General features: G+C 39.3%; 2 protein-coding genes across 2 annotated transcripts; both read left to right on the top strand.

The window, feature by feature from the left end:
- The first annotated feature begins 4504 nt into the window (after positions 1–4504).
- LOC120736264 (myelin-associated glycoprotein-like) lies at positions 4505–8118 on the top strand. Its single transcript, XM_040036263.1, has 6 exons — positions 4505–4870; positions 4978–5361; positions 6440–6745; positions 6838–7098; positions 7169–7250; positions 7361–8118. Exons 1-6 carry the CDS (start codon positions 4798–4800, stop codon positions 7404–7406), a joined length of 1152 nt encoding a protein of 383 aa, XP_039892197.1. The 5' UTR covers positions 4505–4797; the 3' UTR covers positions 7407–8118.
- A 4330-nt stretch (positions 8119–12448) lies between these two features.
- Positions 12449–17620, top strand: LOC120736187 (sialic acid-binding Ig-like lectin 7). The gene is made up of 8 exons (XM_040036165.1): positions 12449–12707; positions 13003–13062; positions 13576–13959; positions 14270–14575; positions 14695–14955; positions 15211–15286; positions 15793–15835; positions 16662–17620. Exons 1-8 carry the CDS (start codon positions 12647–12649, stop codon positions 16893–16895), a joined length of 1425 nt encoding a protein of 474 aa, XP_039892099.1. The 5' UTR covers positions 12449–12646; the 3' UTR covers positions 16896–17620.
- Positions 17621–22934: the final 5314 nt, after the last annotated feature.

Here is a 22934-nt window from a genome sequence, read left to right as displayed (position 1 = left end):
GTGGCATCTTGGCAGCTGCACGCTTGACTTTTCTCAGTTCATGGGCAGTTATTTTGCGCCTTGGTTTTTCCACACGCTTCTTGCGACCCTGTTGACTATTTTGAATGAAACGCTTGATTGTTCGATGATCACGCTTCAGAAGCTTTGCAATTTTGAGACTGCTGCATCCCTCTGCAAGATATCTCACTATTTTTGACTTTTCTGAGCCTGTCAAGTCCTTCTTTTGACCCATTTTGCCAAAGGAAAGGACGTTGCCTAATAATTATGCACACCTGATATAGGGTGTTGATGTCATTAGACCACACCCCTTCTCATTACAGATGCACTCACACCTAATGCTTAATTGGTAGTAGGCTTTCGAGCCTATACAGCTTGGAGTAAGACAACATGCATGAAGAGGATGATGTAGACAAAATACTCATTTGCCTAATAATTCTGCACTCCCTGTACAGTCTAAAGAATGTACCATGTAAAATGGAATATAAATATGGACATCTCTATTTTAAGAATATAAATGTATGTATGGAAACTTAAAGTAAGACTAAATGTAGACTTGGCCAAGTTGTATACATGTACACAGCGAGCATATGTGTATATATACACAGAGTGGATGTGTAAACAAAACAAGAAAATTGTAGACACACACACACACACACACACACACACACACACACACACACACACACACACACACACACACACATGCACATTCTGATCAAGCAGTAATAGCTTCACCCAAAAATTGCATGGCATCAGAAAAATTGCACTCAGTAATATTGCACATAAGAGAGACTAAGCAAAGGCTACCATAGTGTATTGGAATTGTGTTTTGTCCGTGTGTGTGGTCATCTGCAAAGTCTTTGTTGTGGAGTCTGACAGCAGTTAGAAGGAAAGTCCTGTGGCATCTCTCTGTCCCACATCGTGGGTGCTGCAGCCTGCCACTGAAGGAGCTGCTCAGTGCCTTCAGAGTCTCCTGCATGGAGTGGAAGATGTTGTTGTCATGGAGAAATATATTCCATGATTTCTTTTTTTTAACTCCAATTGCTTCAATTGGCCTCTCTGAAGTTCAACATAACTATGGGATCAATTGGACAGAGAACAAAAACAAAAGGGCAGCCAACATCCAAAGAAGAGCTTCGAATGTGCTTGAAGAAGCCTGGAGATCTATTCCTAAAGACTACTTAAAGAAATGTCAGGAAGCTGCTGTACTGATGGGCCGATTGATCCAAATATCATATTGCACTGCTATGTTTAGTTGTGCTGCCAGTTAGTGACTCGGAGGCACGAGAAGAGCAGTTAAAGCTTGTTTTATTGGAATGAAAAACATTCCTCAAACATGAACAATTTCTGAACTTCTTAATAATAATGTATACTGATCCCCATGGGGGAAAATTACTCCTCTGCATTTGACCCATTTACTCAGTGAAGCAGTGGGCAGCACTAAGCAGGCGCACCAGGGAGCAGGTGTAGGGACTGTGTAGGGTTGTCATGTGAGGGCTGACACTCGGAGGCAAAACGTGAACTCGAAAACAGCTTTAATGCTGAACTAAAAAAAGTTACAAAACTGAGAATCCAAAATAAACTCAGGCAGACAGAACACACAGCACAGACACAGAGAAACACAGGGCTTAAATACACAGAGGGAGCAATCAGGGAATGGGTAACAGGAGGGAGACACAGCTGGGGCAAATCAGCAAAACCAGATACATTAACATAAGACCTGGACCTTCAAAGTAAAACAGGAAACACAACACAGAGGCGCAGACTTGACACAGGGATACAGCGACTATAGAACAGAACAGAACACCAGAACACTAACAAAACCCACACAGAAAACCTAAACTAAGATCAAACCTATAACCCATAAGGCAAAGCTAGAATAATGAAATGAACAAAATCAAAGAACCAATAAAAGGCAAAACACTGGGTCAACGGCCCAGGCACCCTAACAAGGGTAGCCGTTCAGTGGCTTCTAACCCCCGACCTTCCGATTATGGGGCGACCACTCTACCCTACTGCGCTATCCGCTTTTTGTGTTGCTTGGCTGGTCAATTTTGTTATATAACACTTTAAAACCACTGCAGCTGGCCCAAAGTACACATTTACATTCCAGGACTTAAAAAAGCAAGAAAGGTTAGTTTTATTGTGAAATATTATGGAGTTCTCAGTGATTTAGTGGTGATTAAAATGTGTCCAGAATTTGGCAAATGATGACGATTTATTTCAGAAGTACTCATGACCCACATAAGAGTCTTTATTAAGTTAAAAGTATTGTCTTGGCCATACTGGACCTTGCTTGATCAATTTTGAAATTTGCCAGTTACACAGTCCTACGTTCAGGATTAACCAGTGATCATAACAAATATTGACTTTCAAGCTCCTTAGAATTGTACAAAGTCTGTTTTTGCCCTATATACTCTATTCTATGCATATATGCATAAAGCCTTGCTTCATGCCTACAGCTGAAATACTTCTCATGTGTAAAAAACTATATATCCACACCATGCTGAGTGAATTTCTCTGCAGGGCATTTGTGTTCCTGCTCTAAATAGAAAGGGTTGATTGCACTTGCACACACATTGTTGACAGGAAATCTTATATATTTATATATTAGGTTAAAGAATGCGTAAATCCACATAAAACAAACAGAATGTTAAAAGGAGAACAACATTACAGCAAGAAACAACAATGCGTGTGCTGCAAGTTCCTCCTGAGAATCCCACAGTCGTGGCATGACAACTAAAATGTGTGTTAAACAGTACCACTTCCTTTGTGCTTACCCTGCAGGGTTTAATGGTTTGTTTGAGCTTGATGAAATTGCAGATATGAAAAAGTGAGATTTCATTTTGTGGCCATCTGAGCCACAGTGAGATGAAGCTTGTATACTACACTGCCAATATGTCGTTTCATGCAGCAGTTCAATTTTACAGTTAATGAAGTTTTATCATCTTAAATATTATGGACAAAATTTCATGGCTTGTTATTGAGATGAAAAAAGAAAACCCTGCAAACACGACTGACTTTTTTGACACACAGACAAGTAAACATTTGATCATCTTCAAAACAATACTAATTAATAAGGTGGTACACATAGAAATGCTTAAAAGAAAATATGATTTCAAAAACATTTATTCAATAAACACTATAAAAAGCTGCAATGCTGTGAAGAAAAGTGTACCCATGATGTCAGAAGCTCTCATTCCTTAGCAGTAATAAGTGTTGCACAAGTCCCCAACAGTCTTTGACATCAGCTTCCTTAAATTTATAACTACCGTCTTAACACAGGAACTGATTGTGAACTCAAAGTTAAGTCCAAGGCTGCAGCCTGCACACTGCCTGAGCAGCAACTACAGCAACAACACAGTTTGCACCCACAGCTGCTGTTCAAGACACACATGTGTTATTCTTGACTCTAACTTTCCTTGACAAACAAATCTGTTCTGTTGTTGAAGATAGCTAAGATAGGAAAAAGTCCAAAACTTTATTGCATCTGGATAACTGTAACTCCCAAGTCTCCTCCAATCTCTTTTGACATCGTTGGAGATAGTTTGAAATTCAGCAGCAAGACTGTCAATTGACTCCAAAAAACTATAAACTCCCCCCCGGCCTCACTGCTCTTCCATTTTGGAAGTCAGTTACGATTTATTTAGTGTTTTCTAAGGCTCTTAATGGTCAGGACCCATCTGCATAGCACCAGTCTCATTCATTTGCATTCTTCTTCTACATGTCCTGGGGTCACACCTCAAACTAAAAGATATCAGAGCTTATGCAGTCAATGCTCCACATTTGTGGGATCAGCTGCAAGTTGATTTTGAAGTCTAGGCACAGAAATCCACCTTTATTCTCCAGCCCACCGAGAGAAAGGGCATGTGTGCATTAGTATCCTAGATTCCTACAGTTTTAAAAATAAATTTGGTGTTGTTGCTCCAAACAAGGCCTCACCATTTATTTTTACACAGACTTTCATAATGAGACACTAAAAAACATTCTTTAATGAGATGAAATGGATCTTCATCTCAGGGCACGCGTGATGTAGACTGACCAATCAGGCTAACATGTAGCTGCAAAAACTGTGCATCTTTGGAACTGATTTTAAAGAAGAAACATAAATAAATGACTAAAAACACGAGTTGACATATTGCAAGATTTCTAGCACTTGTAGCTGTGCTCTTATCAGAACAACGCAGAAACTGACTGTGGTGACACAGTGACTGTATGACAAACAATGAAAACCACGAGGACAGGAAGATGAAATTGTCTGGTTAGCTAATAATGCACTGGTTGCTTATGTTGGTGTGCAGCTTAAACACAAGTTGTTTTTTTTAAATGTATGTATTGTGCCCTACATAAAGAAGGCACAGCTTATAAGACTGCTTTGTGATTTTTTTTGATTGCTTTAATGCAGAATTACATTCTTTCAGGTCATCATACTGAGTCCCAAAATGGGTTTTTATTTACAAAGGGAAATTCGTTCTTTCATTATTTCCCTTGGCAGCTGAAATCCCAAGTTGCTACACATTTGCAGAAATATTACAAGACCTTATTGTTTCTCTTTTGATAGGTGGAGTGTGTATAAGTGCGTGTATGATACTTTTACTTCTTATCATTTTAAGCCAAAAAAGAGATCCTTGTTGGTTTGACTTTCAGGGTAAGTAGATTTTACACATTATCATATTATATGTGACAATGATATTCATCCTGTGGATAAATATAAATGCCTGAATATATCACTATGTATAAAATATGTAAAGCTAGGAATTTGTCGACCTGTTGACTGAGTTGTGTTCGCAACGTCAGATGTGTGTCATGGCAGCACTGTGTGTGAACATGTTGAGAACCAACATGTTACTGAGTATCTTCATTCTTTCAGGTGAGTTGTTTTATTTCAGAGACATTACTCCAACATTTGAACATCTGCATGCATGCTAATATTTTCCACATTATTTTAATCTAGACACTAAATTCCTAAATTCACAGGCGCTCTGGCTGCTTGTCCTGAGGATTCAGCTTTACTCGTCACTACACCAGAGCAGATGGAAGCACTGAGTGGATCTTGTCTCCAAATCCCATGTAACTTTAGAGCTAAACCAGAAAAGGCTTTTAATGGGAGAAGAGCAGTTGCTGGAGTGTGGATTAAAAGTGACAGTAGACTTTTAATAGATCCAAACAATGTGATCTACAACAGTAGTGGAGCAGTTAGCATCTATCCAATGAGAATTACTGGGAACCTGAGTCAGAGAGACTGCACCACTCTGTTTTCTGATTTATCCACCAAGTACACAGACACATACTTCTTCAGAGTAGAGAGTGAACCATTCAAGGCGACAGCTTACTGTGATCATCTTCAAATTACAGTTAGAGGTAAGAGAGTTTATTAATAACAAATTATATTATTTATATTGTTATAGAAACTTTAAATCATCATCATAAATCACAGGGCTGAAAGTTAGAGTAGAGAGAGGGAAAATGCTGTGCTGGAGTCATAACCAAGAAAAGAACTAGGTATAAATGTGGAAATCCAGAACATATGTCTATTTATTTAGATGACACCACCTTCGACTTCACAAAGAGTGTTTGTGTTTTTTGTACCCTGTCCCAATGTGCGTGATTGGCTGGAAAGAAAATATGATCCACATTTTACAGCCCTAAAATGAGCCCAGAAAATGTTATAATCATCAAATCTCAGTTGTAGAAAGAGGTTGCAGTTTAAAAGTAACAACTGTGGTGGTGTGACTGTATTCCAGCGTCAACAACTGACAGCAGAAATGTACTCATGTGTTTCAGCACAGAACTTTCTCCAGAGCATGTGAGGTGCAATAATGAAGCTCGATTATATATTTAAGAGTAGATTTAATATGAAATGCAAAACTCTGTCATCTGGGAACCAATCGGATTACTTTAGTGTGCCTAAATTGTTTTCACAGGGACTGAGCACAAGTACTTATTTGCTTCAATTCTAGGCGTATAAGATGTATCAATGCAGATGGCGATCCTCATTGATAGGTTTGTATTTTCAAAAAATCCGCAGGAAAATGAAGGTGGTTTGAGTACTTGAGTAAAACGTAGTTTTTGTCAGCACAATAACATCATCACTGCTGAAGATCCAATCACAAAGATTTACAGGGTGAGTTGAAAGAGTGGCGTGAACTGAACCACCATCACTGAGTAGCTTTAAAGTATTTTTCCTCAAATTTATCAGAATTGGTTTATTTTTCCACTGAGCACAATGCTATTTTTTGAGACATTATTGTTCCCAAGTATGTATTATTATTAAATAATGTAATGAGATTACACCTCTATGCCAATGAGTCCTCAAAGCGCAAAGCTTAAAAACTACACACTTGTAAGTACACAACTGTATTTGAATGGTTATCAGCCTTGTGTACTAAAAGCCAAATAATACCTGTGTTAATTTGATGTGTCTGTTGTGAAACCACAGATTCTCCTTGGAGGCCCAATATTACAATCTCAGGTGATCTGAAGGAGAAGGAGTCTGTCACTATAACCTGCTCAGCTCTCACTCCCTGTCCACACTCCCCTCCTCAACTCACCTGGAATCTCCAACAAGACTCTCACAACAAAATAGAGGAAAACACAGATGGAAGCTTTACAACTAAAATCCAGCAGAACATCACTCTGTCAGACACACATGATGGAAAGAAGATCAGCTGCTCTGCCAGATATCCTGTGAACCAAGGAAAAGACACCAAGACAGCAGAGACAGAAGAAACTCTCAATGTTTCATGTAGGACTTGAAGCCTTATCTTTTAGAGAAAACCTTAATAAAGAGCCTCTTCTCTCTTTGTGCACCTTTATTCACTCCAAAATCTCTTCCAGACCCTCCCAGGCTGATCAGTCCCACTGGTCCTGTATCAGTGGGCAGCATGGTGACTCTAACCTGTTCCTGCCAGGCAAACCCTCCTGTTCACAGCTATGTCTGGTTCATGACCAGTGGTGATAAACTGGAGATGATCAAAGCTGACACAAAGGTTTACAGCTTTGAGGTGACCAAACTCGATCGAGACAAATTGTTTTACTGCAGCTGCGGGAATCATCTGGACATCCAGATATCAGCAGGCAGTCAGCTGCTGTTTGAAGGTAAACACAGGAATTGCATTTGTGAGGAGTCATTTTCCATCAAGGAGTTGACTGTGCTGTCGCATTGCAGGTGATGAACACTGGGGGAAAATGACTGTAATGAAGACTGTGGGAATCATAATACTTGTCAGCACACTGGTCATCTTTGAGTGGTGAGGCATTTCAAATGTATTTACATGAGTTACAGCATTAATTATAATGTAACCAAAATCAAATGAGAAGCTTTCCTCCTTTCTAACTTGTTTCCACCTTTTTCTTTCAGCTGGTTTAGATCGAGACGTCCCAACAAACCAGAGGCAGAAAGATAAGCAGAGCTTATAGTCTAACAACTAAAGTGTCTGCAAGTCTCATGAGGAAGTATAACCTAAGGAAGTAAAAACTTAAAACATCCCTGCATTTACTGCCATGGTTAGCAAGAAACAAAAGCTTGTACAAGTTTCTAAAATTCTCTGTTGTTTTAATGGTAGTACAGAAGAAAGGTGTAAATACTAGTGTCCTCACCAAATGTAGAGCACACAGCATACCGAGCAGCCACATGATAGAAAGGCAGTTGTTGCTGGTTTTGAAAAGTGCCACAGTGCAGCATTTAAAAGCTAAAGAAATATATATTACCCAATACTGGGTGGCAGAATCCTAATTCCCAAAAAAAGCATATCACTGACGTGTAAATGCACTTGTATTTTCTACCATTATGATCAGTTTGATTCATCCACAAAACCACAGAATACACTTTAAGAGTTTCATGTAACACTTGAAACTCTTAAAGACAAATTCATATAATAAACAAAAGCACTGATGAGAACAACTGATCTAGCCAATTATATATATTTAGAAAAAGATTCATTACTATAGCTTTAACAATAGCAACAGAGAAACATTATCACCTTCATAGTACCAATGATGAATTAAGTAAATTCCAGACATTAGCAAACTTATGGATAAAGACTGTGACCTGGATGATTTTGGTTGTCGTGTGTTTGTTCTGCTTTGTGTTTGTCCATGTCATCTTTCAAAAATAAAAACAATTTTATTTTATTCTACTGTATATAGTATTTTATTCTATTCTGTACAGTTGTGTACTGTATTTATTCTTATTGTATTCTAATTTTTGCCTCATAACTTTTGCACTGTCCACTTCCTGCTGTGACAAAACAAATTTCCCACGTGTGGGACTAATAAAGGTTATCTTATCTTATCTTATCTTATCTTAATCTTTATTGATTTCATGATTTTCGACTGATTGCTGAAACCTTTTTTTCCTCTTTAAAGGTCCACTTTGTGAGTGAACTGGATGCATGTGTTTCACAACATGTAGTTTTAAAGAGAGGAAACTGGAGTAGGGATAGGTATCGTTTAGGTTTTATCGGATACCGGTGCCAAACCGGTACTTTTGAAACGGTGCAGGTGCTTAAACGGTGCTCAAACTGGTGCTTAAAGAATAGAAAACACAAACTTTGTCCTAAAACCTCTCATGTTTAGTTGTTTTTTTTTTGTAAAAAGATAACAATGTTAGCCTTTTCTGCAGCTATGGGGCATATATGGTATCACTCTTGGCTGGAATCAGTGCTTAATCAATGGAAAAAAAACCACAAACTTTGTCCAAAAACCTAATTGCTAGTTGCTAGTTCATCTTACGTGTATTAATTTAATAACGTGGTTAGCCTACTCAACGTAAATTACGCACGAACAACATTAAGCCACTCACTCAGAGAAGAACGGCTGCTGCTGCCATCATCATCCGTCATCATTTCTGCTACACTGGCAGGGCTAGGGGCCAGGACTCTACTCTTCGGGTTTTTGGGGGATGTTGCTCCGGGCCAGATAACAGGCAACCCACCAGCACTCGGTTTGCGCAGTGGCGTGTCTAGAAAATCTTTGTTGGGGGGGCCAGGTAGGGGCACAGATTTGGAAAAGGGTGGCAGATATAATTGGCAGATGATGTTAAAAAAAAATTCTACCAACTGTTAGTATTTTTACTGACATATAATGCATATATGTTTTGGGCAAAAACATTTTTGAATATTAAAATACGAACATTTCTAACATACAATTGGCAAATTAGCCAATGCCAATGCAAAACTTTATCTGCCTATTAAAAAAAGGAAGATAATCTTCTCACAAACTGGTGTTTGATTTTGAAACAGGAAAAAAGTGGGGAAACAACTGAAAAGACTAACATTTGAATGAAACCTGAAAGCAAGTAGTATGCTGCCTTATGATAAACTTTGGTAATACTGATGTATAAAGAACAACACTCGCTGATGATGACATACAGTCAGCTGGCATGGTAACACTGCCAGTATTAACCTGCAGGGCTGGACTGGGACAGAAAATCGGGCATTTTGACTAGAGACCGGCCCACCAGGTATTAAAGCCATAAAGCCTTTGAATGAAAACAAACGCTGTTGTGACAGTGATGTACAGTCTTGTTGGTATATGTATGATTTCTATGCATTTTAAATCAGATAAAAACTTTGTTCGCAAGATTCAGATAATTATTTAATAAAAGCTAAATATTTTAAATGAGAATAAGAAAGAAAAGTATTTCTTTGTGCCCCCCTCTCCCTGTTAATGCCCCCCTGGCCCCCTGGCAAAACTTTGCTAGATCCGCCCCTGCACAGTTACCAGCTGTCAGCTACGTAAAAAAAAGGATCCTGGTGTTATTTGTCTCTCAGAAACAGTTCATAACTTCCCTTCAACTCATTCATGTCACCTAAAAGGTAAACCTGTTTCTCCATCACCTGTTCAGCTCTGATGATTCAGTAAGGACATCTCCTGGTTTCATCTTCATGTTTCCCTCTCACCACATATCCAAACTGACATCATGACCAGCAGCTTTACAGCTGTGGCTCCAGCAAACATCAGATGATACTAGAAATTAATATTAAATAAATTCTAAAAACAGCTGATCAAGCCTAAACGTGCTGCTGTTGTTTAGCGCGACATCCGCTGGTTTCCTCTTTCTGGCGCAAAGTAGGCGATAAACAAACAAGAGAGAAAAGCCGATCAGGAGAGGGAGGGGGAGAGGATGAGAGAAGAAGAGGCAGCTGTGCAGCGTAATGACAGAGTAAAACCAGCTTTGTGTCTTTTTCCATTGTAGCTAAAGTACGGGACAAACTGCGTCCCTTCTTAGCTCAACATGAAACACGTAATATTTTCTCTGAATGAGGGACCATTAAATTTTTTAAGGAGCCGTTGGCAACTCTACTAACTAACCTTATGAATAAAATAAAGTTCACTATCAGTAACATCATAGCACCCACCCAGCTATAAATAAACTCCGTCATGCTAGCTAGTACACAGTACGTGTTATTGTAACTGACAGTAAAAAGTCAGCACAATGAAAATAAACTCCACCTAAACTTGGTTTATATCTGACCCAGATAGACTGCAGGACATAACTTCTTACCTGAAGTTCAGTTCACCTGACACTCGGACCGGCGGCTGCCTCGGGGCTCTCCTCCTGCCTCCCCTTTCACTCATCCACCTGCTGGCCTTTGTGGAAGCTCCGCCATAGTCACCACCAAACAACTGAGTTATTTTTACACATCTGCCAGCATCTGGCCAATGCACCACCTCTCATTGTTCATGCCGTTACAAAAAAAAAAAAAAAAAAAATGTCATCAGCCCACTGGGCAAATGCTTGGGATGTAGTGATGTGCGATACCACTGATTTCCTTTCCGATCTGATACCAAGTTAAATTCAGGGTGGTATCGACGATATTGATCCGATACCGATACTTTGTACAATAACGTATTTTATTTATTGTATCTTTTATTGTAGCTTCATCATGATTACAGGACATGAGATTACTAAAGGACTCCATGAGAGACGTCTATCTCCCCCTAGCAGCACCTGTCCCTGTCCACTCCTCCTCTTCAGTTCCCCCTTAACATACGCTCGTTATATTCTGTGATATGATTTACTCTGAAGTGTTTGACGAGGTTAGTGTTGTTGCCACAACACCTCACTTTTTTGCCACATGTATTGCAAACCACATCTCGGCTGTTTGTGGAGGTAAAATACTTCCGCACATGACTCCATTTACGCTAAGCCATTGTTGTGAGTACGCACGCCATAGTGCTGCGACACATTTATACAGCTGTATTTTGCACATGACTATGGAAGGCGGAAGAGGAAGTAGATCCTTCCAATGTAGACAATCCGAATGATATAGTTTATTTCCACTGTGTTCCTGTTAATGATAAACTACAAATTTACCCTAAATTACTCAAATGTCGATATTTTAATGTGAGAATCGATTCTAGAACATAAATAACTGGTATCGGAGGAGTCGATATTTCAATATCGATCCGCACATCACTACCGGTATGCCTGATGGCCAGTCCAGCTATGTTAACCTGCAACCAAATCTGCAGCTCCATACAGCAATGTTACGACTTGGATTGTATCTTATAACTTATAACTCTTATGCTCAGGAAAAAAAATAAAGTACCGAAATGTGCGCTGCTTTTCGGTCTGGTTACTGTCTGGTTACTACCGTTTATGTCAGAACTGGTGCCATAATGGCACCGGATACCGGTACCCATCCCTAAACTGGAGGTTGAGATTAAAGCTTTCAGTTATAACCAGTTTTAATCATTTGTGCCCATACATCTTCAGAATACTTGTGTGTATAATTACTGTTGATATTGCAAGGATCCGAGATGGGTGGGGTTTGCTTTTCCTGTTTTCTTTAGGTGGGTGAGTGGGCGTGGCCGCAGTTCTCGGGGTGTTCAGCTTGTGGTGTTTGGCATCGTCAAGCTGGTGATGAACAGCGGTGTGCCAGCTGTGCTTCAGCTCTGTGGTAATGGGCTCATTCCGGGAATCTCCAGCTGTAATCTTCGTCTTCTCCTCATCCCTCTGCAGAGCTACTCCTACTAAGATCGCTCGTCTGTTTACTCCGTTCGCCCCCTGGAGAACAGCGTTAGGCACGGATTCCTCACTTCGGACCTTCACGCCGGTGCTTCACCTGCTTACCTGGATTTCTCCTCATCACCTTCCTGCACCTTTCCCAAACGTCCAGCCGCCTGCTCCCATTAATCTAACGTTACTGTGTGTGCGCTTATCACCGGTCTTTGTCCTCTTCCTTTCTCCTCAGGTCCTTCCCGTTCCACCTGCTCACCAAGTGTTTCCATTTTCCTTCTTTAATTCACCATAAATAAACTTTTTCACGTGTTTGTACGACTGAGTTGGTTTGCTCATTTGAATCCACTCTTAGTGAAACATGACAGATATAATTTCATTCATGTTATTAAATATATAATATAAAAGCACAAAACCTTAGAATAATTCAAGTTAGTAAAGAAGTTCTTTGATGGTTTGTAAGTACTTTGAGACTTTAACGATGTTGTAATCTTTGACTTTCTTTATCAGAGGATATTAACAGGAAGGACAGATAAGTGACTATTTTCCTGCTTCGGTCAGAGCATCATGTGATGCCATGCCCGTAGCAGCGTTACAACCAAGCAGGCTGGCCTTAGGACACTTTCTTAAAGAGCATGTTCTCCTTCTGAACTTCCTTCTTTTTAACAGCAGTCAGGCTACATGGTTCACTGTAACTGTGCTAAAACCCCCTCATTTCGTTGTGAAATCACTTGTTCACTTGGTAAGGAAACATTTCACTGTTACTCTCTAAAACTAATAATTATTTATTCTTTAACTTAAATGAAAGACGCATTAAGTAATTTTAAATGTAATATGTATTAAATTTTACTTAGTTGTGTTGTTGTTTTAAATGAACTGTGTGATTATAGATTCAGAGTGATCACTGCTAAGAAAAAAAAATGTCGTTAAATAGGGGAAGTTCTCTTGTGAAACAACTTTGTCGGGGCTGTTTTAAAACTTCATGAGTGGAATGATTAGATAAACAGATGTCTTTGTGTTTGTCTGTTAAAATGCAGGGAAGGAGTTTGTGAACATGGTGACAGTCGGCATGTTATCGGTTCTCCTCTTTGTTTCAGGTGAGCCGTTTGTTCACTTATATTGAAATCATTTAAAATGTGAATTTTATTTGGAAGAAAAAGTGACCCTACAGCTACTTTTTCCAACTGTTATTGTCCTAACTTGAAATTGAAATTCTTTAATTGGTAATTTCTCTTTGGTTTGTTTACAAAACAAGAATTTAAATAATAACAGAAGAAGAAGTCAAATGACTGAAAGGTTGTTGGCTGAAGCTACAGCTTGTAACACCTACAGCTTAAGAAAAAATAAAGAAAGTATATTAAATCAACTACACTTTTAATGTCTAATTTAAAAACTGAATCATGACAAAAGAAAAAGAAATAATCAGTAACCCTTTATGTCTAATTCAGCTCTAGATGAGCTCTGTTAAAACCTGTGATTGTGTAATAAACACACAGATACAAAAATCAATGTAATTGAATCATTTAATCAAAGATTATGTTTTAAGTCTTGGTGGGACTACAGTACAGTATTAATGTGTGAATAACTTAATCCATAAAATGTATTTACAGGTACTTTGGCAGACTGTACAAAACAACCAGACCTCTCCATAACTGCACCAAAGAAGCTGGAAGCACTGAGTGGATCTTGTTTGCAAATCCCATGTAGCTTCAGCCACAAAGCAGAACAGACATTTATCAGCACAAGTGAAACTTTTGGAGTGTGGATTAAAAATGATTCTAGATTTGGCAAAAATCCAAAGAATGTGATCTTCAACAGTAGTGGAGCAGTTAGCACCTATCCAATGAGTATTACTGGGAACCTGAGTCAGAGAGACTGCACCACTCTGTTTTCTAATTTAACCACCACATACACAGACACATACTTCTTCAGAGTAGAGAGTGAACCATTCAAGGCGACAGCTTCTTGTGATCCTCTTCAAATAACAGTCAGAGGTAACGAATTCTTGCTTTTTCTTAGTTAAAGCAAACAATAATTTTGTAGTTTTGTTCTTGATTGTTAGATTTTTTTTCTCTGTCTATGTCTGTTGAGGATATACTATGTTACAGTCACAATTATTGTCTTAATAGCCTGAATGGTGTTTATATTTCCTTATTTATAATGTTTGCTCTGCTCAGGATCTGATTTCTAAAATTATCTATGAATTTTGGATAACGAGATCACAGGATGAAGTTTGAAGATTTGAACATGTATAAAGTGTAGTGTGCTCTTCATTTCTAATATGTTTGTGATTTGAAACCACAGATTCTTCTTGGAGGCCCAATATTACAGTCTCAGGTGATCTGAAGGAGAAGGAGTCTGTCACTATAACCTGCTCAGCTCTCACTCCCTGTCCACACTCCCCTCCTCAACTCACCTGGAATCTCCAACAAGACTCTCCCAACAAAATAGAGAAAAACACAGATGGAAGCTTTACAACTAAAATCCAGCAGAACATCACTCTGTCAGACACACATGATGGAAAGAAGATCAGCTGCTCTGCCAGATATCCTGTGAACCAAGGAAAAGACACCAAGACAGCAGAGACAGAAGAGACTCTCAGTGTTTCATGTAAGACAATCAGAGTTTGTTGTTGGATCCTGTCAACATATCATGATTGATGGGATCCCCATTATTTATCATTCTGTTTATAATGAATAATGGGGATATGTGTTAATCTTTTTCTCCAGATTCTCCTAAAGACACCTCAGCATCCATCAGTCCATCAGGTTTGGTGTCAGCAGGCAGCTGGGTGAACCTGACCTGCTCCAGCAGAGCCAAACCTCCAGTCAGCAGCTTCACCTGGTTCAAGAAGAGCAGAGATGGAGCTGTGAAAGTATCTGAAGGAGAGATTTACAGCTTCAATGTAACAGATGGAGGAGTTTATTACTGTGTGGCCACTAATGATCTGGGTAATCAGACATCAGCAGAGACTCATCTTAATATTTCAGGTAAATGTAAAATGATAGATGAAAAGGCTCAATTCTAAACATTGTGTTTAACTTTAGTCATAACAGATTGATCAAAATAATCAGGAATGGGATAAATCTTTTCAGAAAAATGTAGGTAGTCAGCTGTTCATCACGGTTGAACATCTTCACAAAGTACAAGTGCAAACAGCAGGGGAAAGTAAAATAAGGAGGTTGGACATATATGAATGAACACTGAGTATACCGAGCAGAAAGACTCAACATGTGTTTCTTTAGGAACTGATACGTGGTGGGCTGCTGTTGGAGGGATCCTTGGGATCATCACACTTATTTGTTTGGTTTTCATCATTTGGTAAGTGTCTGTTTCTTAACCTATTTTAATAATTTTTTTTAGCATTGTGAGTAGCTTGTTCATCACTTTGTTTATTTGTTTGTATTAGGTATTTTACAACATTGTCTTATACTTTGCCTAAATACTGTAAATTGTTACATTTTGGGTGAATGTCTTAGACAAAATTAGGATGTTTTGGTGTGCATTTTACATTTATATGGTCGCAGAAGTAGATTTTAAGTGAACATGACATCAAAATCAAATGTAAAGTTGGACAGCTACTCAGGGTTGTGTCATTCCTGCTGGTGGCCACAAGGTGGCAACATAGCACAACATGAGTCCGTTAATGAGTCAGATAATTGTTTCTGCACTGAAGAAACTTCAGGGTTGAGTCAATCATACTTGAACGTTTCAGGAAAGTAATTTTACTATACTATTTTTTATATATATATATATATATATATAATTATTTCTTTTTTCCCCTTTTACTTCTACAGTTAAGCTAAAAGTTGTCTTGTTCCTTTTAGGCGGCTGAAGTCAGTCAAACATGGAGCTTCCGATCAGACACAGGTGGGAAAACTGAACTTTATTGTGGTTTTAACATGACTGCACAATAGTGACTGCAGTCTTTTCAATTCAGTTTAATTTTTTTTTTATATAACGCCAAGCCAGCTTCATGAAGAGCTTTATAGTGTAAGGTAAAGACCCTACAATAACAGACAAAAAACCCCAACAATCATATGAGGCCCTATGAGCAAGCACTTGGTGACAGCAGGAAGGAAAAACTCCCTTTAAACCAGAAGAAACTTCCAGCAGAACCAGGCTCAGGGAGGGGCCACCATCTGCTGCACCTGGTTGCACCTGCTGCACCACGACAAAGACACCCTGTGGAAGAGAGCCAGAGATTAAACATAATTAAATGGAGAGTGGCATATAAACGCACAGTGAGTGAAAAAGCAACATAATGGGAATCATCCAGCAGACTATACCAACTGCAGTGTAATAAGGGAGGATTCAGGGTCACTGATCTAGTCCTAACTATAGGCTTTATTAAAAAGAAAATCTTATCTTAAAAATCTTAGAAAAGTAGAGAGGGTGTGTGTCTCCTGCATCCAAACTGGAAGCTGGTTCCACATGGGAGGGGCCTGAAAGCTGAATACTCTGCCTCCCAGTAAGTAAACCAGCAGTCTGAGGACAAAGTGCTCTAATGGGGTGAGATGGAGCAGATTCCTCACTCACATGAAATGCGATTAAACGTCCTGTTTTTTTGTGTTTTACTTGCTTTCAAAGCATCAAGTTGCTACTCTGAAGGTATCAAATTATATCACTGATTGAGTCAAACAGAGTTTTCTCCCAGTTCTTCATTACATCTCAAGTTTGGTGTGTTTGATTGCAGAGTCTGTCTCTCCAAGAAGCAGCCAGAACAGCAGAAAATGAAGACATCCATTATGGACAGATCGACTTCTCCAAGCAGAGACCCGGACCTTCTTTAGACACAGTGCAGGAGAGCACACAGCAGCAGGATTTGGTGTATTCACAGGTCAAAGTGTGCAAGACTCAAAGCAGAGACAGGCCATCACAGACAGCTGATGGCCCAGAGTGTATCTACGCTCAAGTGCAGAAGAAATGAGTGTGGAAGTGTCTGTTGGTGAAAAATACTCTCTTCTAATTCATTACAAAGAACCCGTTCAGGATCTTCATATATATATATTTGTAGAATAGCGCTTCCATACAATATTTCTTTTAAAAAGGTACTTTGAAGTGAAGTTTGATTAGCTGTTTATCTCCAGTAAAATATTTATTATTATTTTTTATCATTTTGTGTATTTTTGTGTATTTATCATAAGTTTATCATATATATTTTATTTTTAATGTTCCTAAAATGAAGATGATGCACAGTTATCAAATTTTCTCTTTAATGGCTTGGCATTCAAGTGAAATATACTTTTGTATTTATTGAGCCAAAATATTGTGTTCTTGGAGGAGAAGCAAAACTGCAAAATGTTGCATGAAATTAGCTTCTTACATTTATTAACCTTCCCAAATTAATTTATCATGTTTTACTCTGAAGTTTTACTTATAACCCACAGTAAATATCACACTAACACCCTCACAATTCCTAATACACTGTTTATTTAAAAAATGGGGATGTGCAATGTTTACTTTATTAGGTACACATTGCTAGTATTGGGTTGGCCTCCCTTTTGCCAGTCTTAATTCTTTGTGGCAGAGATTTAACACGGTGTTGGAAACATTTTTCTTAATTTTGCAACATTTTGTATCACAGCTGCTGTGGAAGGCATTTGAGTGAAATTCATTCTATTATTAAAAAAACGCAATCTGATATAATCTGAATATTGTGACATGGTGGCTTAGTCTGCTGAATATCCATTACACCACCAACAACCTGACCTGTTATTAGCAAGGATCACTCCATTCTTCCATGATGATCTTCATGTTGTGCTATCAGAGATGCTCTTCTGTGAGTGGTTATTTGCATAACTTTCAGCTTTCTGTAAGCTTGAAGTAGCTTGACCAATTCTCCTCTAATGTCTGGCATCATCAACATGTTTTTTTCCCCCATCACTCACTGGATGTTTTCCAGTGAGAACCTTACAGATGGCTGTGTGGGGAAATCCCAGTAGATCAGAAGTTTTGAAATACTTGGAGCAGACATTCAAAGTCACTTAAATCACCTTTCTATCTATTTCTGATGTCTCCATGCATGAATGCTGCTACACAACTGGATGATTAGATATTTATTTATTTACATACGAGTGAATGTAAACGGCAATACATGGGTTTGTTTGTTAGTGAAAATGAAACGGTCAGTGAGCCGATGCAAATGTTTTGATGTATGGCTTAACTAGCCAGTACACCTGCAATATCATGATATTTCTGTATGTGACATCTGTACCCTAAACCTAATTTCAGGTACTGGATGTTAACATGCTGCCATTAGGCATACTCAACTAAGGTACTGTAATTATAATGTTACAGTTTCATAAACAGAGGTGCGTTTTGTGCCTTCATTTAAACTTTCACAATTTTCATGATTGTTACAGTTTCTCTATTGACCTGGTCTTTTATACTCTGCTTTGACCTCTGTGTGCCTTAACACCACACAGGCGGAAAACAGTTGGTAAGCAGGTTAACAGGTCTGTGTGCTTGTAGACGATTTGTCACATAGTAATCAAGAAGATGTGACAGATAATGATAAAAGTGAAGAGAGGAAATGAGAAAAAGTGAAAGATGATGAGAGGACAGACTGTTAGAAATGTGTTAGATGACGACAACAAGAGCAGCAAGGCACATATATCCTTAAAGGTGCAAGTGTTTAAGTATAAAGTAGTAGAAGACTGCTGTCCTGCATAAATGTTTAAGAGACTTTGTGAATCACAGTGCCGCTATCTGTCACGTGGTGTGACTACATCATATTATTCCTTTACCTTGTTGCCTTGGAAACACTTTGCCTGCCAGTACTGAAATTTAGTTTAAGTTGAATAACTGATACCTGGGCCCTGTTTCAGGAAGCCGGTTTAGAAAACTCAGAGTGAAAAACGATACTCAGGGTTGAGTAACCCCGAACTGTCCAACTCGGAATATTCGGTTTCAGAAAGGCTGATAACAAGTAGTTCAGTCAACGCGGAGTTGCTTTAACCCCAAGTTAAGCTCGCGCAGGAGGATACATAAAGCCCTGATCAGTGGAGCACAGATTAAGCGAGTCACCATGGAGACGGAGGGAAAGAAGGCGCGGTCAATGTATTTTACAGCGCTTGACGCCGAAATTCTGATGGCAGCATATGCCGATAACATGCAAATTTTGCAGAAAAAAAAGTAACACAGCCCCAGCTGCAAAAGGAAGGGAGCATGCATGGCAAAACAAAGCCGACAGAGTCAATGCGTGAGTGTTAATTTAAACATTGATCTAGGGATTTCCACCCATTTAACACGTTATTTATTATATTTTATTTTTTATTTTATACATTTTATTTTGTGACGTGATGTGAGCGCAGGTGCAACCCAACAGGCCCCAAACGTTTCTGGCAGCAAGTAAAAATGAAATATAAAAATATAGTCCAAACAGGTAAGGTGTAATTGTATTATGAGCCATAGTGCTTGGTCTGTTTGTCCCATGTAAATCAATTGCAGTTAGAGGCTACATTAATTTTCTTTCTGTAAGCACTTATTGAAATTATCTGAGCACATTACAAGTACATATTTGCTTACTCTGTATGCTCAAATGTGACCCGTTATAGCCAACAGAAAAAAAGCGGAGGCCCGAAAAACAGGTGGGGGTCCTCCACCACCACCACTCACAGAGGCTGAGCAGTTGGCCCTCAGCCAAAACAGTGGGCGCCCTGTGGCCGAAGGCATCTCTGCGGGGACATCCTCTGAGTCAATAACCCTGCAAGACACAAGTGCCTACATAGGGGGTAAATTCAAAATAAGACATGATGTGCATACATCCTTTCTTCACAGTCACCTTTGCAGTGCTACTCATTCATTTGATAAACTCTTTACCATAATGGATTATTTTGTAGTGAAGTTATTTTCCTACTGATTTTGCCTTCCCTCAGTCTTGGTTGTCTTTGAGAGCAATATGACAATGAAGTGTAAGGTGATTGGTATGTTTGTTAATTGCCATTTGGTCCCTTGTAAGTTATAAGTGACCTGTATAAACCTCATATACTATAAGTTGATGGTGGTGGTGTACTGCATCTGGTGCAGCCTCCTGTTGAGCCAGACCAACATGCAGTTGTGAGTAATACTCCACAGATTACATGAGTTTACAGTAGAACAGCAATGTTGTTTATTTCTTTACTACAGGAAAATAATGAAGAAACATTGACAGCTGTTACAGAGGAGGAAGCAACAGAGACACTTTATGAGGTTTACATCTTTTAATACTTTGTGTACAGGAAACACAGGCGACCAATAAAGCCAGTTGAACACAAAATCTGTTTATTCTTCTTTCAACATGTTGAGGTGATGGGTCAAAGGAAATGATTGTGACATATGGTGTCTCTGACTGCGCTTCCATCTTGTATGTCCGTGGGAGGGTCAGGATGTTCATGGTTTGGATCACTGCTGATGTTTGGTTCAGAAGGACAGTGTTCTCCTCTAATTGTGGCAATGTTGTGAAGAATCACACATGCCACAATAATGTCACATGCCCTTTCTGGGGTGACCCTGAGTCTTTGCAGGCACTGGAACCGGGCCTTAAGCATTCCGATAGTCATTTCAATTCTGGCTCTTGTCCTGCAATTAGCCAGATTATATCGCTGCTGTGGGCCCGGTTCAGGGTCAGGGTAAGGGGTAAGCAAATAGGGTAAACATGGATACCCCCTATCACCAAGCAAGTAGCCAGTGAACTCTCCTAAGACAGAAGGATACACTTCAGTTCAAATGTCCCTGAAGCAATTGGTCTTTATATATTTTAAAGTATTCTCAACTCACCATGTCCAAATTTTGTGCTGAGTGTACATTCACGGAATATTTGTGAGTCATGGACAGAGCCTGGCCACTTGGCTTCCACATTTGTGATAATGTTGGCAGCATCATATATGATCTTCACAGTGCAGAGAACACAAATTAGCATCCATTACTATAATGAAATAATATGTTAGTTTGAAATGCTACAGGGAACTATGTACCTGTACATTAATGCTGTGGAAAGACTTCCTGTTCACATAGTCTCCTTCATTTACTGAAGGAGCAATGATTGGAATGTGAGTGCCATCTATACAGCCAATCACGCCTGGGAACCCTGAAAATAAATGTAAAATTTAAGTAGTAGTCCAAGTATCACCACATCATAAATTAAGTTTCGTTCATCCTGATACCTGCAATTTTGTGGCATCCCTCTTTGATAAATCTTGTGGGTCTGTGACCGGGGAACACCACAGACGAGTACAGGAGACGTTTCAGTGCAACTGTAACATTCCTGACTGCCCGACAGACGGTAGCCTTGGAAACGTGCTCAGCGTCACCAATATTATACAGAAAGCTCCCGTTTGCAAAAAACCGAAGTGCAATACAAATAATATGTACAGAACTGAGAGCATGTCCGCGATGTGTCACATGCGTAATATTAGGCCTGAGGATGTTATCCAAATAAATTATAGATTGTGCTGAGAAACGGTAACGTTCGCACAGAAAATCATCAGGAAATGATAAAATGTCCAAACGCGCTCTAATCACTCTCTCCCGGCGGAGAGCTCTGCGGAGAATTCGGGCTTCACGATCTACTGGCTCTTCAAGGCAGGGGCACGCCATGTCCGACACTTCCTACTGTCAGGTTTCCGACAACGGGGCGGAGACAGTCAGGGTTAGTTGTAGTAAACCTGCTAGGGGGCAGGTTAGCTTCACGGAGTGTGTCGTCATGGTGACTCACTGAGGCTTCATCTGAACTCGCTTTGTGAAACCGAAAACCCAGAGTTTTCGTTAACTCAGGGTATACTTACTCAGTTTTTCCACTAAACCGGCTTCCTGAAACAGGGCCCAGGTCAGACGTAGAGTGACTATATTATATTTTCTGGACTGTCAAATACAAGAAACTAAACCAATAAACTGAACATGACACACACCAGACAGGAGACTATCAAAGTAAAACAAACGCACAGAGGGGGACACAGAGGACAGAGACACAAGGGGAACCTAATGGACAAGGAACCAAACAGAGAACAGAAGAACCTCAAAACAGACAAAACTAAAGACTACTAATGAGCCTAAGACATAAACCATAATACAAAAATGACACCAAAACACACAAAACTCAAAACACTGGGTCAAATGACCCAGATAAATGACAATTCCTTCATGAAATTATGAACTGTATAAATTACACAATGCTAATATTGATATTTTCAATGTTTTCTGATGTTTTACAGAAAGAGGATTATTACTTATGAGAAGGTTCACTAAAGTCAAGATAACTTTTGTTTGGAAAAGTTCATAATGTAAGTCACCTGTCTGTCACCGGTAGGGAGAGGACTCAGGCGCAGACTGGAATTCAAAGTTCAATACGACAGTTAATTTACACAACAACAAGCGCACAATATATACATGTGGGGGGAAAGATCCAGGGGTCCAGGGAGGGAAGTGATAGGTCCTCTCACACACTTGTGCTCCACCACATAAATCCACACACCAACAATCCAAAGCAGGAAAGTGGGCAGCAGGTTCAGGGAGACTATTCACTAGTGATGGGCAGATGAAGCTTCATGAAGCTTTTCATCCAATTGGTTCACCCCAGCACAAAGCGTCTTGAAGCTTCATTTGCTCTAGTAGGACACCTACTGGACGTAAAAATATTAGTTGGCATGAATTTGAAGAGTGTGGCCTTTTGCACACAGCCTGTAAATGTCAACAACAAAAGGAGTGTGTAAAACATGTATATTGTAGTGATGGCAGTATACTGTGTATATTTATACTGGCAGTATGGAAAATGGTTATGTGGAAATGCTTAAAATGGAAATGATCATTTACTGTGAGGTGAGGTGTGGTTGGGGTCTGGACAGTGGTTGTACTTTTGTAACGTTGAGGTATGGACAGCTACACACTGAGGCTTTGAGCCTCAGTCCTGCCCACATTTTATTCTGTAAAAACTAAATTTTCACTGCTTTTATGACCTTTAGTGGGGAGAACATAGCTAGGATTTAATGAT

The sequence above is a fragment of the Simochromis diagramma genome, unplaced genomic scaffold (assembly GCF_900408965.1).
Source record: "Simochromis diagramma unplaced genomic scaffold, fSimDia1.1 OVJJ01000271.1, whole genome shotgun sequence".
Taxonomy (NCBI): Eukaryota; Metazoa; Chordata; class Actinopteri; order Cichliformes; family Cichlidae; genus Simochromis; species Simochromis diagramma.
Note: the sequence above shows the minus strand (reverse complement) of the source record. Positions and strands in the feature narration are given on the sequence as shown.